Source organism: Salmo salar, chromosome ssa02, assembly GCF_905237065.1.
Source record: "Salmo salar chromosome ssa02, Ssal_v3.1, whole genome shotgun sequence".
In the NCBI taxonomy this organism is placed as follows: Eukaryota; Metazoa; Chordata; class Actinopteri; order Salmoniformes; family Salmonidae; genus Salmo; species Salmo salar.
Genome location: NC_059443.1, coordinates 36,392,034 through 36,411,125, shown reverse-complemented (window position 1 = coordinate 36,411,125; position 19,092 = coordinate 36,392,034). Strand labels below are relative to the sequence as shown.

The window sequence follows — 19,092 nt, the reverse complement described above, 5'->3', positions numbered from 1 at the left end:
AGATGACCTATGTCATCACTCTTTACTATCACTCCAATCTAACCCACACTAAATGAAAGTATTGCGTACCAAGAGGCAATAAGTTTGAACTTAACTTGAGTTCACCAGAAGTTCACTCATTAGCATGAAAGAGAAACTCCAGAGCAGTGAATTATGGCTCATTATCAGTATGCCTCATGTTTGAGTAGCTGGTGATAACCATTGCTGCGCTGCTTGATAAAGTCACACGGTCCTTTTTCTCCACTTACACTGCGTTTGCAGATTACCCACTCACACATTAAACACAATTACCTCTGTGTACGCCAATCACCGCCTTATCGGACGCCGTCAGGCCTTTAAACTGTAAATTAATTAATAACCCTTGTCATTTCTTAATTAGCTCCCTTTCCAGGAGGACAAATGCGTGTGTCAGCACCTCCATTTTGTGCACACTTGTTATGACTTTGCTTTGAGTTTATTGGTTCATTAGAGACGCTCTATGAAAACATGCTGTTCTCATGCTGATGAGGATGTCAGTGCGTATTGTGGAGTGATCTAGAGGGGTTCTTCAGCTCTGGTGAGTGGGTTATATTCAGTCAGAGCTAATGTCATTTGTTTCAGCCTCACTGAACAAAGGAGCCATAAAGAGACAGTTGAATGATTTATTAGGTTTTAACCAGTGGTAGATTCAGATATTGGGTGTAGATTGGATTGAAGGGACCATGGGTCAGAGCCTGTGTGTTGACAGGTCTGGGCTGGTTGGTTGGTTGAGATTGGTCCAGAAGAGGTATCTCCCTCAGATGATTACTGTGAGGATAAGACAACAAAAAACACCAGAGGGTTAGAAAATGTGTGATATACTGTAGTGTTCCATAGCTGCCATGATATCAATATCATACACAAGACCAACTCATTCAGCCCCTCCATGATAAATGATCCGGTATGACAACCATCTTATCTCACCTGCTGGAGTTTGACGCAACAGTGGAAGCGCACGTCATTGAGAGATGTGTCATCCAGGCCGTACTGGTATTCCTCCATCTTGGTCTCGATGCCACAGATTCCTCCATCACCACAATCCTGGCTCCAGAGGCTGTACTCGCCATAGTCCAGGCCGGCGCCTGTGAGGGTGGGGTTGCTGCTGCAGCGGAACCTGATGTTGTTGGCGGCTGTGTCGTCACCGAACAGACCCTGGTGGGGCTCCACACGCAGCTGGAAGGAAGTCAGCACACCCCTGGGGCAATAGTGAGGGTCCGACCAGTCACCAAAGCTGGGAGAGGAAGAGAGAGAGGCATACAGAGGGAAGACGTGACATGGAATAATATTTCACGATCACAGCAGTCTGGAATGAGGTTTGACCATAGCTTTGAGACAGAGAAAAGAGGCACATTATGTAGAGTGTAGAAATGGGACATGGAATAACATCTCACTGCAGTTTGAAGATGCAGGGTTTAAGTCCATTTGTGTCTACCTTGAGCAATGAAATAGGACTGTTTTGTGTGCTGTTTGTTCTATACAAGACCAAGGTAATGTTACTTAAGCATCACTCGGTAGCATGCATACAGTGCATAGTAAGTAATGGCTAACTTGGCTCGCTAGTACTATATAGTATCATACTCAGATACAAATAACAGCAGCGCCATCTATTGGCTTGGCGACATCTCGTAACAAGGACGATAAGAAGCATGTTGTTAAGGATGACATCAGGATGCATTACAGCTTTGATTTTGTTCAACAGGTAAGCAACATTTACACCTTTATACTGATTAAGGACATAGATGGATAGATATACACAACAAAAAAACGATATATATGGGAGGCAGGCAAATACCTTTCACTGAGATGTGTAAAGACAGATTGACAGGGTTGAGACAATTAATTGTAATTTATCTTAATGTTATTTTGTTGTTTGCAGGTGCACTATCCTGACTCTATGCAGCCAGGTCCCATCTACTTTTTAACTCCTCGCAAGTGTGGCTTGTTTGGTGTCTGCTGTGAAGGAATATCACAGGTCAACTACTTGATTGATGAAGGCTTGTCATCCAGCAAAGGCAGCAGCGCAGTCATCAACTACATGCACCGTTTCTTTACCAACTATCGAGTTGGGAAAACACATGTGGACCTGAATTGTGATAACTGCAGTGGCCAAAACAAGAACAAGTTTGTGCTCTGGTATTGTACCAGGCAGACCATGCACAAGCTCCACCACAGTCTGGACCCAGACTGGTGCTTTGGCCTCATCAAGCAGCGCTTCAAAAAGACCAGAATGAACACTGAGATTGCTGCTGTTGTGAAGGACAGCACTGTGACAGGGGTCAACATCCCAAACTGGTTGGACTGGAGGATGGTACGGTGCTGGTGGAAAGCTATGGCTGGCAACAACACCTGACTCAGATCAAGCAGTACCGGCACTTCAGGTGAATATCATTTTCATTGCATTGTATGAGGTTATTCTTATCTAAACTTGGGAGGTGAATTGATGTTGTGCAAGGTTGTAATGTATTTTTAGTTATTTCTTGTTTTACAGCTTTGATGCTCTGGATCCTGGTGTTGTCGCCAAGGAGAGTTCAGACTCAGTCGGGACCAGGTTTCAGCTGCTGCGCAACGCTGACATCCTTCCTCCCATAGATGGTCTGACTGTACAAGCAGCACCTGGACTGGACACAGCTAGACAAACTTATATTTTTGAGAAGATCAGGGTGTTTTGCGACAAAGAGGCTATGGACATCACATGCCCTGCACCAAAGTCAAGGACAGGACAGAAACAGACTCTCCGAATATAGATTCCCTTGTTCATGCGTGGTTCGGATGGTCCAGTCATCAGCACTATCTGCAGTTCCTCTATTCAAATGACTCTCTCCTAACTACGTTGCTGCTACTATTTTTTATTATCCTGCTGCTCAGCCACTTTACCCCTGATTGTATGCATATACTACCTCGTCTATCACTTTCGTTATTGATATGGTTTGTGTACATACTGTATATTTTATTGATATTGACACTATCCATTTATGCTATTGCAAGTAACCATTTGGCTGTACCTTTTACACCTTCTGTAGAGACCCATCCACTTAGTAAAATATTGATATATATCATGTCGTAACATGATTTTGTGACATACAACAATATCATGTGGCCGTATCATGTGTCCACCACACAAATATATGGAGCATGCATCTGTTTATGTACTGTACATGTGCAGCTCACTCAGGTTGCATGGCCTTAACTTATGTATGGAATACTATGTGATAAGTGCGTGTGTAACAGTATATAAAGTATGCTAATGTACTGGTGTTAAGGCATTTTGGCAGTGGTGTAAAGTTCTTTAAAGTATTTTTTGGGGGTATCTGTACATTACTTTATCATTTATATTTTTGGAAACTTTTACTTCACTACATTCCTAAAGAAAATAATGTACTTTTTACTCCATACATTTTTCCTGATACCCAAAAGTACTCGTTACATTTTTACAGGAAAATTGTCCAATTCACACACTTATCAAGAGAACATCCCTAGTCATCCCTACTGCATTTGATCTGGCAGACTCACTAAACATAAATGCTTCGTTTGTAAATTGTCTGAGTGTGCCTCTGGCTATCTGTCAAAAATAAATTACAAATTGGGCCATCTGGTTTAATATAAGGAATTTGAAATTATTTATTATTTTACTTTTGATACTTAAGTACATTTTAGCATTTAATTTACTTGACACTTAAGTATTTTTAAAACTAAATACTTTTGCTCAAGTAATATTTTACTGGATGACTTACCTTAATAGAAAATGACTGAAGTAAAAGTATGTTTACATTTACTCAAGTATGACAATTTTGTACTTTTATCACATGACCTCACATGTGAATCCTTAAAGAGATGGGTGGGGCTGATTTAAAGGGGTGTGAACAATGCTGAATGGGTGTAGACAAAGGAGAGCTCTCCAGTAGCACCAAAACATTTATAGGCCCTTTTCTCAAAAGTGAGTTTATCAACTATCAAAGCAGAATTCCTTTCCCATTGTTCCTCAAAAATGTAGTGTATGATATACCATTTTGTAGCTCTGAGTCTCTACTTTTTACCCATGTAAAAAAAACATTTCAAATGTTGCTACATAAGACAGAATCTAGGTGTTGAGTCACATTTCATCACTATAGTTTGAAATGCGCTTTTACAGTTAAACCTGGGAAATATGATTATTTCCAATTGTGTCTACATTGAGCAATGTGATAAGCCGATATGAGGCATGTTGTTCTAGTCTGTACATACAATCCAGTGTGAGACTCAATGGTGTACAAGAAGCTCCTATCTTCGTCCTTAGCGCAGATCAAGCGAATGCCATTCAGGGCAGTATCATCCATACCGTACTGTTCGGACTCCACCTGAGAGAAGGTTAATGGACATATGCTAGCATTAGCTCAAACAGAAGAATGGTCTCGTAATACACAAATGTGTTGATCATGTTTGGTAACGGATCAACACCACAAGTACATTTTGATTACATCAAATTTAGGATTTGAATTGTGTAGAAAATAATTCAAATAAATGGGCTATTTGAAAATAGGCTTTTTGGCCACAGGGGACTGGAATTTAATCCCTGAATTGACTAATTGAAAGAAATGCTTTCCAAACTGGTAGATGTTTGAAATGTATGAAGGAGCCCTTGCTTACCCGGAGCATGAACCCAACGGCAAAGAACTTACCCGGAGCATGAACCCAACGGCGAAGAACTTACCCGGAGCATGAACCCAACTGCAAAGAACTTGTCGGGACACATCTCAGGCCAGGTCCAGTTCCCAAACTGCTCTCCATTGGGCACGGTGAGGAGGGAGGTGTAAGGCCTAGCGCTGTATTGGATACCAGCACGCTCCACATAGGGCTGCTCCTCGGGCAATATAGCAAGGCATGACCCAAGGGCCAGCACAGCCAGGAAGGACAGAGCAGTGAACAGAGGGGTAGTCATGTTGACAGAAGTCAGTCTCATCCACAGAAGGGATGGAACAAAGGCAGTGAACTCTTATAGCCTTCCTCACTCACGCCTCCAAAATGGTGTCTCCATACTGTTATCAGTATTAATCATTTACAACACTGTGGTCTGGCCATGGGAAGAGGCAGGTGGTACTAGGACATAGAGTTAAAAATAACAATACTGTCAGTGACTTCAAAAGCAGCTGGTATAGTCTCAATGAACTGTCAATAATTTGTCCTACCAAAGTATGACCCATGTTGTATATTAGTAATTTGACTGTTTACATGCTATGACGTAAAGAAAACGTTTAATTGTCAGAAACCAGGTCCAAAGCTGATTTTTTTTTGGCGCGACAGAGTGAACCAAAAAATAAGGAACATATGTTAATAGTGGTCTTTATTATCAAAATAGATCAGTTAATTTACAATGATTTCAAAATGTCAATTTTCTTACACCTCATATAAAGAGCCTTTCTGTTATCGCTGTGCATGTGCAGTCCCAAGGCAACTGAAGTGAATTGTTTTCATTTGACAGGACTTGCATAATGAGTAGCTTTTTCTCCTGTCTGGTATAACAGAAAGCTGTGATATTTTATGATTTTTTTGCTATAGTTGACGTTCAAACAATTCTATGCATGTTAATGAGTCTATATTTCCAATTAAATAAAGACAGAAAAAATGACCTTGTTGTATAACCTCTTGTATCCCCTGTATCTAGCATTATCGTCTAAATGCACATCAATTACCTGCACATATGTTAACATTTCATACAGTCAGATCCATAATTATTAGCAAAAAATCTATTATACAAAAACACAAATATTATATAAATACTAATTATACTAATACAAGAGCATAAAGAAATAGATTTTGTTTAACAAGTAATACTAAAAAATACACTTTGTACTGTTTTATGTACTCCAGCACCCTGTCCTTGCAAGGACAACAGTATTTTTCTCAAATATTCTATGAGTTGGAGAACACATTGGGAGGGATCTTAGACCATTCCTCCATACAGAATCCTTCCAGATCATTGATATCCTTTGTCTGCTCTTATAGACTGCCCTCTTCAATTCAAACCAATTGGGTTCAAGTCCGGAGACAGCCATTGCAAAATGTTGATTTAGTAGTCAATTAACCATTTCTTGGTGGATTTTGATGTGCGCTTGGGGTTATTGCCATGCTGGAAAATCCACTTGTGGCCAAGTGTCAGCCTCCTGGCAGAGGCAACAAGGTTTTTGTGTCAAATGTCCTGGGACTGGTTATGATGTTCATGATGCAGTTGACCTTAACAAGGATCAAGGATGCGCCACCATATTTTACCATAGGTATGAGGTACTTTTCTGCATACTGTCAACGGCAAACCCACCACTGGTGTTTGGCCAAAAAGCTTTATTTTCATGCCATCGGCCCAACACTGCCTCGAGGTTGATAAACGGCATAAGGACTTGGAACCAGAGCTATGGACAAATGACATGAAAATAGAGCTCTTTTATAGACTTTATTGCTCATCTTTATCAAGGGTGCCAATAATTATGGATCTGACTGTAGTGTTTGAAAATATAAGCTAGGAAAGTCCCACACTAGCAAACAACGAATGGTAAGCAAACTGATTCCATCACATGGACACAATTTGAATAGTATGGTAAAGAACAAACGTATTACTTCTGCTTTGTTAACCAGTGGCATTTTGGGCAAAGAAAGAGTTCTCTCTTATGCCATATGCACATGGAAGCAGTCAATTGACCTGCTGGAAAGAAGAAAAAAATATGAAAATGTGACATTTGGGTACACAAAGATTGTCTATGCAATTCTCTGTTTTGATGTATGGAAAGTAAAGATTCCGGCAGTATATATCAGACATGTTAGACATTACTGTGCAGCCGTATTCATCGACCTGGCCAAGGCGTTCGACTCTGTCAATCACCACATTCTTATCGGCAGACTCAACAGCCTTGGTTTCTCAAATGGTTCACCAACTACTTCTTAGACAGAGTTCAGTGTGTCAAATCGGAGGGCCTGTTGTTCGGACCTCTGGCAGTCTCTATGGGGGTGCCACAGGGTTCAATTCTCGGGCCGACTCTTTTCTCTGTATACATCAATGATGTCGCTCTTGTTGCTGGTGATTCTCTGATCCACCTCTACGCAGACGACACCATTCTGTATACTTCTGGCCCTTCTTTGGACACTGTGTTAACTAACCCCCAGACGAGCTTCAATGCCATACAACTCTCCTTCCGTGGCCTCCAACTGCTCTTAAATGCAAGTTAAACTAAATGCATGCTCTTCAACTGATCGCTGCCCGCACCTGCCCGCCCGTCCAGCATCACTACTCTGGACGGTTCTGACTTAGAATATGTGGACAACTACAAATACCTAGATGTCTGGTTAGACTGTAAACTCTCCTTCCAGACTCACATTAATCATCTCCAATCCAAAATTAAATCTAGAAACAGCTTTCAATTTGCAAGAAAGCATCCTTCACTCATGCTGCCAAACATAACCTCATTAAACTGACTATGCTACCGATCCTTGACTTCGGCGATGTCATTTACAAAATAGCCTCCAACACTCTACTCAGCAAATTGGATGCAGTCTATCACAATGCCATCCGTTTTGTCACTAAAGCCCCATATACTACCATCACTGCAACCTGCATGCTCTCGTTGGCTGGCCCTCACTTCATATTCGTTGCCAAACCCACTGGCTACAGGTCATCTATAAGTCCTTGCTAGGTAAAGCCCCGCCTTATCGCAGCTCACTGGTCACCATAGCAGCACCCACCCGTAGAACACGCTCCAGAAGGTATATTTCACTGGTCACCCCCAAAGCCAATTCCTCCTTTGGCCGCCTTTCCTTTCCGGTTCTCTGCTGCCAATGACTGGAACGAAGTGCAAAAATCACTGAAGCTGTAAATTGTAATTACTTCGCCACTACGGCCTATTTATTGCCTTACCTCCCTAATCTTACCTCATTTGCACACACTGTATTTTTTTGCAAAATATGTCAAACACAATATAGAAAAATGCCTTAGCCTTATCTATTCACACGCCTAAAGCCTGACCTGAAACAGTAAAATATGTCTACATTATGAAACTTCTTGAAATCGAAAATACAATACATACATAAAATCTCTGTCCATTGTGTGATAATGTTGTGACTTACCTGTTCTTCCACCAGTAGTAAACTCCTCCTCCAATAGCCATGGCTACACCAATGAAAAGGGAACACACCCCTATTGCCATTTTAAACCATTTAGCATCCAGGCCTGAGGTATCTGGGAATGGAATTATGTAAAACAAGACATCACACTCTACCACAAGGCTGCTACCAATCCAGTAACTTCAAATCTATTGACATTTTCATGAAAACACTACTATAAGCAGAATGTTCCTCCCTCTTTCTGTACCCCTCTCCCCTACATTTCCATTCCAACTGTCCTCCCCTCCCTCCAGACCACAACACTCTCTCTCTCTTCCCCAGGTCTCTCACCCCAGACCACCTCCAGTGGTTCATCTAGGCTGGGGTGCTCAACCGTGCAGCTTACACTCTCCCCTCTCTGAGGCCTGAACTCTAGGTAGGAGTGGAGCTGGTAGCTCCAGTCCCCGTTAGCCAGTGTGTCAGTGGAGGTCACGGCTGTGGTGGTCTCCAGCCCGTCTCTCAGCCAGCTCACCCTCACCTCCTGAGGGTAGAAGCCTAGAACGCTGCACTCCAGCATGGACAGCTCCCCGTAGCGAGAGGGCTTGGTCAGGCGGACTTTGACAATGGGAGGCACTGGGACATAGGATGACGTAGAAATGAAGTTGTCTGTCTGATGAAAGTTCCCGGCCTGAAACATCAACATTTTTAATAATGTTGCAAATTACTAAGAAAGGAAAGAAACATAAAAATGACTTACCTATTCTTTCCAAAGTGCTCAGTTTGAAGAATCTTGCACTGTATCGGCAAATAGTCTCCACTTCTGCTTTCCTTATAGCCATTTTCCAAGCTTGGCTGTTGTAGCGATCTGCATTGCGTATGCCAAACTCCCCAAAACCCACATACTTCTGAACCCTGGAGTCATAGATGGTGGTCAATTTTTGGTTGAATATGTTTTTCACAAAGTAGATCATATTGTCAATGGTGTCATCATATTCACAGTCAACTATCCCCTGGAACTGGTACCCACCTGAAAAAAAATATATATATAATTTGGACCGTTGTATCCCTTTCCATGTAGTTATGCAATGAGGTACACTCAAAAAATATGTTGTTGCTTATTGATTCAGGTAAATCTCCTTATCATTGCCTTTGTGGAGTCGTTATACTGTATTGTTACAAAAGATCTGTCAACTTAATTTGATACATTCTTCATAATATAGAGTATGTTAGACACATCATGCATTTCATCAAAAAATAGACTGACTCACCTGCTGGTGTTGCCCAGGTCTGAATGACAGAAAGTCCAGCCATCCAATAGACCCAGCAGAGAGCCATGGTGTATCCAGTCACTCAGATAGAGACAAATAACTACACTGAAGTCTACCAGTTGAAGCAGCTATCATTGACAGGTACATCCCAATGTGTGACGAACAAAATTAAGCTCCACCTTGGTATCCAATAAGGTCCCCCCTTGCTATACTGCTGTAAACTGTTTCTGATATTGAGTGAAAATGGTTGTTTTCCCCTCACCACTCAATTTTTTTTATATGTTTTGTACGGTAAGTGATAATCTGTGGAATGAGTTGAAGTTAATATCAGCCCTCACATGGACAGAATGAGATATTTCTGGTTCGGGTGGTGTGTTAGCAAAATATACATTTCCTCATATGGTTGCCCTGAGTCACTGCATTATCTTTGTGCAACAGTAACCAACCACTTCCTTTTATACAAAAGTATAATAGCCAGGGCTAACCATGTGGCAGGTTTACAAACTGAGAAGTACACCTAAGGGAAGAAATCACCCACAAAGAATATAGTAACAAGTATTTCTTATTTTCATGTAATACAGAAATGTGACATTGAATAAATGTGTAGTGCCTACATTGCCAAAGCAAAAAAGAATGTCCCAATCTGAAAAACAATTAAGGAGTATTTTATTAAGATTATTGATCAAATGTAGGAAATAGTGAACTGCATTATATTGGTCGCCAGCGTAGTTGTAGGTTGCTAAATATGATAATTGTCCTTGGTATTGTTGCATGGAGCCCTTGCTGTATCGCTGATAGCTGATTGTTGCCTATGTTCTTAAGGCCCAACCAGACCTCTTGGCTTTTTTGATAAACCAGACTCCTGTTGCTACTCCCACCACTCCTAGAGTCACACCTCCAACACACACTGCTGTCTCCACAGTCTGGTGGTCCGTGTGCACTTCAACCTCTGTGGACATATAGTGAAGAAACAATTCATTTGTTAGTGTCCCTAATACAGTATCAATAACATCCCACCTTTCTCTGCGTCGTACCCTACAGTATAAGGTCACACCAGCAGTGACTCACCCCAGATCCTGGTGAGGGGTTCCTGCAGGCTGACGTGACCCACACTACAGGAGTAGATGTCCCCCTCCTGAGGTGTGATGCTCAGGTAGGAGAAGATCCTGAAGCTGAAGTCTTCATTGGAGTAGTACTGGGTCTGAATGATGGTCCTCTCTGCCACCGGCTGCTCGTTCCTGGTCCAAGTCACATCCACGGGTGTTGGGTGGAAATCACTGACCCGGCAGATGAGTGTGTTGGGGACCCCCAGCTCCACCTCTCTCTGGGAGTATATGTGGGAGGTGGGCACCTCTGTTGGGGGGGGGGATTCTAATTTGGGCACTCCTTCATCCTCTCACCTCGGTGACCCGCAAACCGATGAGTGGTAGAGTGATCGAGGAGAGTGTCAATTCGTTATTATGCTGCATGAATTTCATCAAATAACCTGCACCCTTTTTTGTCCATTGTTTTGTGCGCTCCCGAGTGCGGATCAAATCAAAGTTTATTTGTCAGTGTGCCGAATACAACAGGTGTAGACCTTAAAGTTAAATGCTTACTTAAAAATTGCACTGTTGGTTAGGGCTTGTAAGTAAAAAAAATTTTTTTTAAAATAGGTATTAGGTAAACAATAGATAAGAAAAAAAAAAAAAAAAATGACTGAAAATAACAGTAGCGAGGCTATATACAGGTGGTACCAGTACAGAGTCAATGTGCAGGGGCACCGGTTAGTCGGGCTAATTGAGGTAATATGTACATGTAGGGATAGTGTTCACACCAGTCCAAACGAACTGAAATAAGGGGCTAAATGCACCAGAGTTCGGAAAAAACGCACCAAACCAATTTGTTATATAAGACACCTTAGTCCACTGCGCCACCAGGATGGAGCTAGCATTTTAAGGCATACAAAGCTGTTAATTTTAGTCTACTCAAACAGACCCCATTTCAAAGAAAACAAGTACTCATTAAGATCAGGTGTGGTCAATTAATGGGCATGGCCATAACACCTGAACACACTTAACAAGATAGAGGATAGAGTGTTTTATTGACGCTGAGAACAGAATGTATATGTTTCTAAATAACATTATTAGAACGTTAAACATTTTCTTGTGGTTTTTAATGGAATGTCTTTTTAACATTCTCTGTACAATGAGAACGTGGCAAAATAGAACCATGAGGAAAAGTTATACTGAAGTACTGAAATTCCCACACAGGAATGTTGTTTCTTAACCTTCTCTGAACTATTTGAGAACATTCCCAATATCAAACCACTTTGTCAAGTTCTTTAAATGTGCTGAGAATGTTCCAAAGCCAAGCAACTATCCTGCACCATTCCCAGAAAGTTGTGGGAAGGTTGTATGCAAAATAACCATAGGACAACCACACTCTCACCGAGCTCTAAGAAACATTCTCAGAAATGGTTCTCAGATAATGTGTTAGCTGGGGTGTGACTTTGCAGAAACAGCACTCACCTATTGCCTCTGGCGGGCTCTTTTCTCCCACAATGCAGCGGGGGATGTTGTACTGGCAAGTTCCGAGGGACACGTACACTTCGTGAGGCAGTCCTGGGTCAGGGGTCCACTGCTGGGCGAACTCTGACAGACGCCGCTCTACCTGGTAGGTAATGGGGTCAACGTAGAAGAGCTCATCTCCATCAAACTCCACGTCATACTCTTCGTCGCTGGGGACGTTTTTTTGGCAGAAGGTCAAAAACCGCAGCAAATGTTTGCCTGTGTTCAATAACAGAAGTTGAGATGGAAAATGGCACATCTGACTGTCTAGTACCATGCTTTGCCAAAAGGTACAAGAGATGTTGAACGCAATATAATTAATTTGGTTAGGCTTTTCTGTAAAATGTTGTTTTAATAACAATGGGAACTGATATAAAGCAGCTGTCTGCATCTATGGGTTTACGGAATAGAATAACGGAACGCAGTATGGGTTAGCACTGCTAAAGGGATTCTTCCAAGCAAAATAATTCCCAGTCTGGTTCCTTTCTCTCTCTCATTCCTCTCTCTCTCTCATATGAAAAGAGTAAAAGTGGACTTACTTTGGCAGTGTGACAGTAGACAAACACCCAGTATAAAAGCCAGGAACACTCTGCACCCCATCCTAAGTGCACTTGTCCAGTGAGCCTTATCAGTAATGTTCCGTTTCTTGTGTTGTACTCCAAACAGTGCTGCTGAAGGTGACTTCCTCAATATCATCAGCCAATCATATCTTTTATCTGGATGACACTGACGTTATTACTAGAGGTCGACCGATTAATCAGAATGGTCCATTAATTAGGGCCGATTTCAAGTTTTCATAACAATCGGAAATCGGTATTTTTGGACACCTTTATTTAACTAGGCAAGTCAGTTAAGAACACATTCTTATTTTCAATGTCGGCCTAGGAACGGTGGGTTAACTGCCTTGTTCAGGGGCAGAATGACAGATTTTTACCTTGTCAGCTCGGGGATTCAATCTTGCAACCTTACGGTTAACTAGTCCAACGCTCTAACCACCTGCTTTACATTACACTCCACGAGGAGCCTGCCTGTTACGCAAATGCAGTAAAAAGCCAAGGTAAGTTGCTAGCTAGCATTAAACTTATCTTATAAAAAACAATCAATCAATCATAATCACTAGTTAACTACACATGGTTGATGATATTACTAGTTTATCAGACTGTCCTGCGTTGCATATAATCGCTTAGGTTCACGTTGGTCCAACGTGTACCTAACCATAAACATCAATGCCTCTCTTAAAATCAATACACAAGTATATATTTTTAAACCTGCATATTTAGTTAATATTGCCTGCTAACATTAATTTCTTTTAACTAGGGAAAATGTGTCACTTCTCTTGCAACAGAGTCAGGGTATATGCAGCAGTTTGGGCCGCCTGGCTCGTTGCGAACTGTGAAGACTATTTCTTCCTAACAAAGACAGCCGACTTTGCCAAACGGGGGATGATTTAACAAAAGCGCATTTGCGAAAAAAGCACAATCGTTGCACGACTGTATCTAACCATAAACATCAATGCCTTTCTTAAAATCAATACACAGAAGTATATATTTTTAAACCTGCATATTTAGCTAAAAGAAATCCAGGTTAGCAGGCAATATTAACCAGGTGAAATTGTGTCAAACAAGGGCACTGCGTTCATCCACCACTGGCCTGCTGGCCCCCCTACCTCTGAGGAAGCACAGTTCCCGCTCAGCCCAGTCAAAACTGTTCGCTGCTCTGGCACCCCAATGGTGGAACAAGCTCCCTCACGACGCCAGGACAGCGGAGTCAATCACCACCTTCCGGAGACACCTGAAACCCCACCTCTTTAAGGAATACCTAGGATAGGATAAAGTAATCCTTCTAACCCCCCCTCCCCCTTAAAATATTTAGATGCACTATTGTAAAGTGGTTGTTCCACTGGATATCATAAGGTGAATGCACCATTTTGTAAGTCGCTCTGGATAAGAGCGTCTGCTAAATGACTTAAATGTAAATGTAAATGTGTCACTTCTCTTGCGTTCATTGCATGCAGAGTCAGGGTATATATGCAACAGTTTGGGCCGCCTGACTTGTTGCGAACTAATTTGCCAGAATTTTACGTAATTATGACATAACATTGAAGGTTGTGCAATGTAACAGGAATATTTAGACTTAGGGATGCCACCCATTAGATAAAATATAGGACGGTTCCGTATTTCACTAAAAGGAAAATGTCACGTCCTGACCATAGTAAGTTGTTATTTTCTATGGTAGAGTAGGTCAGAGCGTGACAGGGGGTGTTTGTCTGTTTTTGTATTTCTATGTTCAGTTTCTAGTTTTGTATTTCTATGTTGGTGTTGTTTGGGTTGATCTCCAATTGGAGGCAGCTGATCTTTGTTACCTCTAATTGGAGGTCATATTTATGTTGATGTTTGTCCCACCTGTGTTTGTGGGTGATTATCTTTTGAGTAGTGTGTTTTCCTGTCTGCGTCACGGTTTGTTGTTTTTGTGTTTCAAGTATTTATGTATTGCATTTAGTTTCACGGAATAAATAAATATGTAGAACTACGAACACGCTGCATTTTGGTCCAATCCTTCAGACAGCCGTGACAGAAAAACGTTTTGTTATCGAGATAATTGTTTCTGGATTCGACCATATTAATGACCTAAGGCTCGTATTTCTGTGTGTTTATTATATTATAATTAAGTCTATGATTTGATAGAGCAGTCTGACTGAGCGGTGGTAGGCACCAGCAGGCTCGTAAGCATTCATTCAAACAGCACTTTCGTGCGTTTTGCCAGCAGCTCTTCGCTGTGCTTCAAGCATTGCGCTGTTTATGACTTCAAGCCTATCAACTCCCAAGATTAGGCTGGTGTAACCGATGTGAAATGGCTAGCTAGTTAGCGGGGTGCGCGCTAATAGCGTTTCAAACATCACTCGCTCTGAGACTTGGAGTAGTTGTTCGCCTTGCTCTGCATGGGTAACGCTGCTTCGAGGGTGGCTGTTGTCGATGTGTTGCTGGTTCGAGCCCAGGTAGGAACGAGGAGAGGGACAGAAGCTATACTGTTACACTGGCAATACTAAAGTGCCTATAAGAACATCCAATAGTCAAAGGTATATGAAATACAAATCGTATAGAGAGAAATAGTCCTATAATTCCTATAATAACTACAACCTAAAACTTCTTACCTGGGAATATTGAAGACTCATGTTAAAAAGAACCACCAGCTTTCATATGTTCTCATGTTCTGAGCAAGGAACTTACACGTTAGCTTTTTTACATGGCACATATTGCACTTTTACTTCTCCAACACTTTGTTTTTGCATTATTTAAACCAAATTGAACATGTTTCATTCATTATTTGAGGCTAAATTGATTTTATTGATGTATTATATTAAGTTAAAATAAGTGTTAATTCAGTATTGTTGTAATTGTCATTATTACAAATTTTTATTAAATTTAAATCGGCCGATTAATCGGTATCGGCTTTTTTTGGTCCTCCAATAATCGGTATCGGCGTTGAAAAATCATAATCGGTCGACCTCTAGTTATTACCATATCTATGGTTATTACATAGAAAACATAAGGCATTCTGAGCATGCATGGCACACCTTTCACACAACTAGGGTGTATCAAAGAGGTGAAACATGCAGAACTTTGCAGATAGAAACTCAATAAATAGCGCTGAGACATGACTCCCTATTCTGCATTCTACACAATACATTTCTATCTGAATGATCAGCATCGCCCTGACATAGCCCACGTCTGACTGCTGCCACCTACTGTTGAGTCATGATCATTACAGTGTCTGCCCTTTATTGTTCGTTAAACTGTACATCCAACCGGCCTCACAACCGCAGACCACGGGTAACCACGCCAGCCCAGGACCTCCACATCCGGCTTCTTCACCTGCGGGATCGTCTTAGACCAGCCACCCGGACATTGATAAAACTGTGGGTTTGCACAACCAAAGTATTTCTGCAAAAACTGTCAGAAACCTTCTCAGGTAAGCTCGTCTGCGTGCTCGTTGTCCTCACCAGGGTCTTGACCTGACTGCAGTTTGGCCTCATCACCGACTTCAGTGGGCAAATGTTCACCTTCGATGGCCACTGGCACGCTGGAGAAGTGTCTTCTTCACGGATTAATCCCAGTTTCAACTGTACCAGGCAGACAGCATGTATGGTGTTGTGTGGGCGAGCGGTTTGTTGTTGTGAAAAGAGTGCCCGGTGGTGGCAGTGGGGTTATGGTATGGGCAGTCATAAACTACGGATAACGAACACAATTGCATTTTATCGATAGCAATTTGAATGCACAGCACAGGAGGTTGGTGGTACCTTAATTGGGGAGAACGGGCTCGTGGTAATGACTGGAGCGGAATCAGTGGAACGGTATCGAATACACCAAACACATGGTTTCCAGCTGTTTGATGCCATTTCATTTTTTCAGTTCCGCTAATTATTATGAGCTGTCTCCCCTCAGCAGTCCTTCCATTCATCCAACGCCATCACCTCCTGTTTTCAGCACGATAATGCACAGTCCCATGTCGCAAGGTTCTGCACATAATTTCTGGAAGCTGGAAATGACCCAGTTCTTCCATGGCCTGCATACTCACCAGATGTCACCCATTGAGCATGTTTGGGATGCTCACGATCGACGTGTACAACAGAGTGTTCCAGTTCCCGCCAGTATCCAGAAACTTCGCACAGCCATTGAAGTGGAGTGGGACTACATTCCACAGGCCACAATCAACAGCCTGAAAACGCGCGGCATGAGGCAAATTGGTGGACACACCAGATACGGACTTGTTTTCTGACCCATACCAACATATGCATATCTGTATTCCCAGTGAAATCCATAGGCTAGGGCCTAATTTATTTAAATTGACTGATTTTCAATTGACTGACTCCCTTATGTGAACTGTAACTCAGTAAAATCTTTGAAATTGTTGCATTCGGTGTATATATATATATATATATATACACACACACACACACACAGTGGATTTGGAAAGTATTCAGACCCCTTGACTTTTTCCCAATTTTGTTAGGTTACAGCCTTATTCTAAAATATATATATTTTTTATAATCCTCAACAATCTACACACAATACCTCATAATGACAACGCAAAAACAGGTTTATCAATTTTACCAAATTTATAAAATAAAAAAATACCTTATTTACATAAGTATTCAGACCCTTTGCTATGAGACTCAAAATTGAGCTCAGGTGCATCCTGTTTCCATTGATCATCCTTGAGATGTTTCTACTCCTTGATTTGGAGTCCACCTGTGGTAAATTCAATTTATTGGACATGATTTAGAAAAGCACACCTGTCTATATAAGGTCCCACAGTTGACAGTGCATGTCAGAGCAAAAACCAAGCCATGAGGTCGGAGGAATTGTCTGTAGAGCTCCGAGATAGGATTGTGTCGAGGCACAGATCTGGGGATTGGTACCAAAACATTTCTGCAGCATTGAAGGTCTCCAAGAACACAGTGGCCTCCCTCATTCTTAAATGGAAGAAGTTTGGAACCACCATGACTCTTCTTAGCGCTGGCCGCCCGGCCAACTGAGCATTCAGGGAAGAAGGGCCTTGGTCAGAACCCGATGGTCACTCTGACAGCGCTCTAGAGTTTGTCTGTGGAGATGGGAGAACCTTCCAGAAGGACAACCATCTCTGCAGCACTCCACCAATCAGGCCTTTATGGTCGAGTGGCCAGACAGAAGCCACTCCTCAAAAGGCACGACAGCCCGTTTGCCAAAAGGCCCTTAGCGACTCTCAGACCATGAGAAACAGATATACCTTATTTACGTAAGTATTCAGACCCTTTGCTATGAGACTCGAAATTGAGCTCAGGTGCATCCTGTTTCCATTGATCATCCTTGATGTTTCTACACCTTGATTTGGAGTCCACCTGTGGCAAATTCAATTGATTGGACATGATTTAGAAAAGCACACCTGTCTATATAAGGTCCCACAGTTGACAGTGCATGTCAGAGCAAAAACCAAGCCATGAGGTCGAAGGAATTGTCCGTAGAGCTTCGAGACAGGATTGTGTCGAGGCACAGATATGGGGGAGAGTACCAAAAAGAAATATGCAGCATTGAAGGTCCACAAGAACAGTGCCCTCCATCATTCTTACATAGGAGTTTGGAACTATCAAGGCTCTAACTAGAGCTGGCCGCCCGGCCAAACTGAACAATCAAGGGGAGAATAGCCGTGGTCAAGGATGTGACCAAGATCCCAAAGGTCACTCTGACAGAACTCTAGAGCTCCTCTGTTGAGATGGGAGAACCTTCCAGAAGTACAACCATCTGTGCAGCACCCCAACAATCAGTCCTTTGTGGTAGAGTGGCCAGATGGAAGGCACTCCTTAGTAAAAGGTACATGACAGCCTGCTTGGAGTTTGCCAAAAGGCACCTAAAGACTCTGACCATAAGAAACCAGATTCTCTGGTCTGATGACACTAAGATTGAACTCTTTGGCCTGAATGCCAAGTATCACATCTGGAGGAAACAGGCACCATCCATACGGTGAAGCATGGTGGTGGCAGCATCATGCTGTGGGGATGTTTTTCAGCGGCACAGAATGGGACACTAGTTAGGATCAAGGCAAAGATCAAAGTACAGAGTTCCTGGATGAAAACCTGCTCCAGAGCACTCTGGACCTCAGACTGGGGAAAAGGTTCACCTTCCAACAGGACAACGACCCTAAGCATACAGCCAAGACAACGCAGGACTGGCTTCAGGACAAGTCTCAATGCCCTTGAGTGGCCCAGCAAGAGCCTGGACTTGAACCCGATCGAACATCTCTGGAGACCTGAAAATAGCTGTGCAGCAACGCTCCCCATCCAACCTAACAGAACTTGAGAGGATCTGCAAAGAATAGGGAAAAACTCCAAATACAGGTGTGCTAAGCTTGTAGCGTCATACCCAATAAGACTCGACTGTATTCATTGCCAAAGGTTCTTCTAAGTACTGAGTCTAGGGTCTGAATACTTATGTAAATGTGACATTTTAAAATTATAAATTAGCAAATATTTCTAAAAAGCTGTTTTTGCTTTGTCATTATGGGGTATTGTGTGTAGATTGATTAAATTGTTTTCCTCATCAATTTTCAAACGATGCTAACGTAACAAAATGTGCAAAAGGTCAAGGGTCCGAATACTTTCCATAGGCACTGTATAAATAGGGGTGTACTGTGTATACATATTACAAACAAATAGAAAAGGC

At 42.1% G+C, this 19,092-nt stretch overlaps 3 protein-coding genes across 4 annotated transcripts; all 3 read right to left on the bottom strand.

Annotated features, from left to right (window-relative positions):
- Positions 1–627: 627 nt before the first annotated feature.
- On the bottom strand, positions 628–4,949 carry vmo1 (vitelline membrane outer layer 1 homolog). Its single transcript, NM_001141495.1, is given in 4 exon segments — positions 628–786; positions 943–1,249; positions 4,240–4,352; positions 4,706–4,949. Coding segments are annotated over 4 exon segments (651 nt in total). The 5' UTR covers positions 4,934–4,949; the 3' UTR covers positions 628–783.
- Positions 4,950–7,823: 2,874 nt separating this feature from the next.
- On the bottom strand, positions 7,824–9,749 carry LOC106584525 (rano class II histocompatibility antigen, A beta chain). Its single transcript, XM_045713673.1, has 4 exons — positions 9,348–9,749; positions 8,837–9,106; positions 8,431–8,712; positions 7,824–8,215 (listed from the first exon to the last, which is right to left on the bottom strand). The coding sequence occupies exons 1-4, from the start codon at positions 9,412–9,414 to the stop codon at positions 8,100–8,102; spliced, it is 735 nt and encodes a 244-aa protein (XP_045569629.1). The 5' UTR covers positions 9,415–9,749; the 3' UTR covers positions 7,824–8,099.
- A 247-nt stretch (positions 9,750–9,996) lies between these two features.
- On the bottom strand, positions 9,997–12,560 carry LOC106584517 (H-2 class II histocompatibility antigen, A-U alpha chain). 2 transcript variants are annotated; one of them, XM_045713664.1, is made up of 4 exons: positions 12,436–12,560; positions 11,858–12,115; positions 10,416–10,700; positions 9,997–10,296 (listed from the first exon to the last, which is right to left on the bottom strand). In XM_045713664.1, exons 1-4 carry the CDS (start codon positions 12,494–12,496, stop codon positions 10,157–10,159), a joined length of 744 nt encoding a protein of 247 aa, XP_045569620.1. In that variant the 5' UTR covers positions 12,497–12,560; the 3' UTR covers positions 9,997–10,156. The 2 variants fall into 2 exon arrangements, with proteins under 2 accessions (XP_045569620.1, XP_045569614.1); XM_045713658.1 differs by lacking the exon at positions 12,436–12,560 and having other exon boundaries at positions 11,858–12,368.
- Between the last annotated feature and the right edge of the window lie 6,532 nt (positions 12,561–19,092).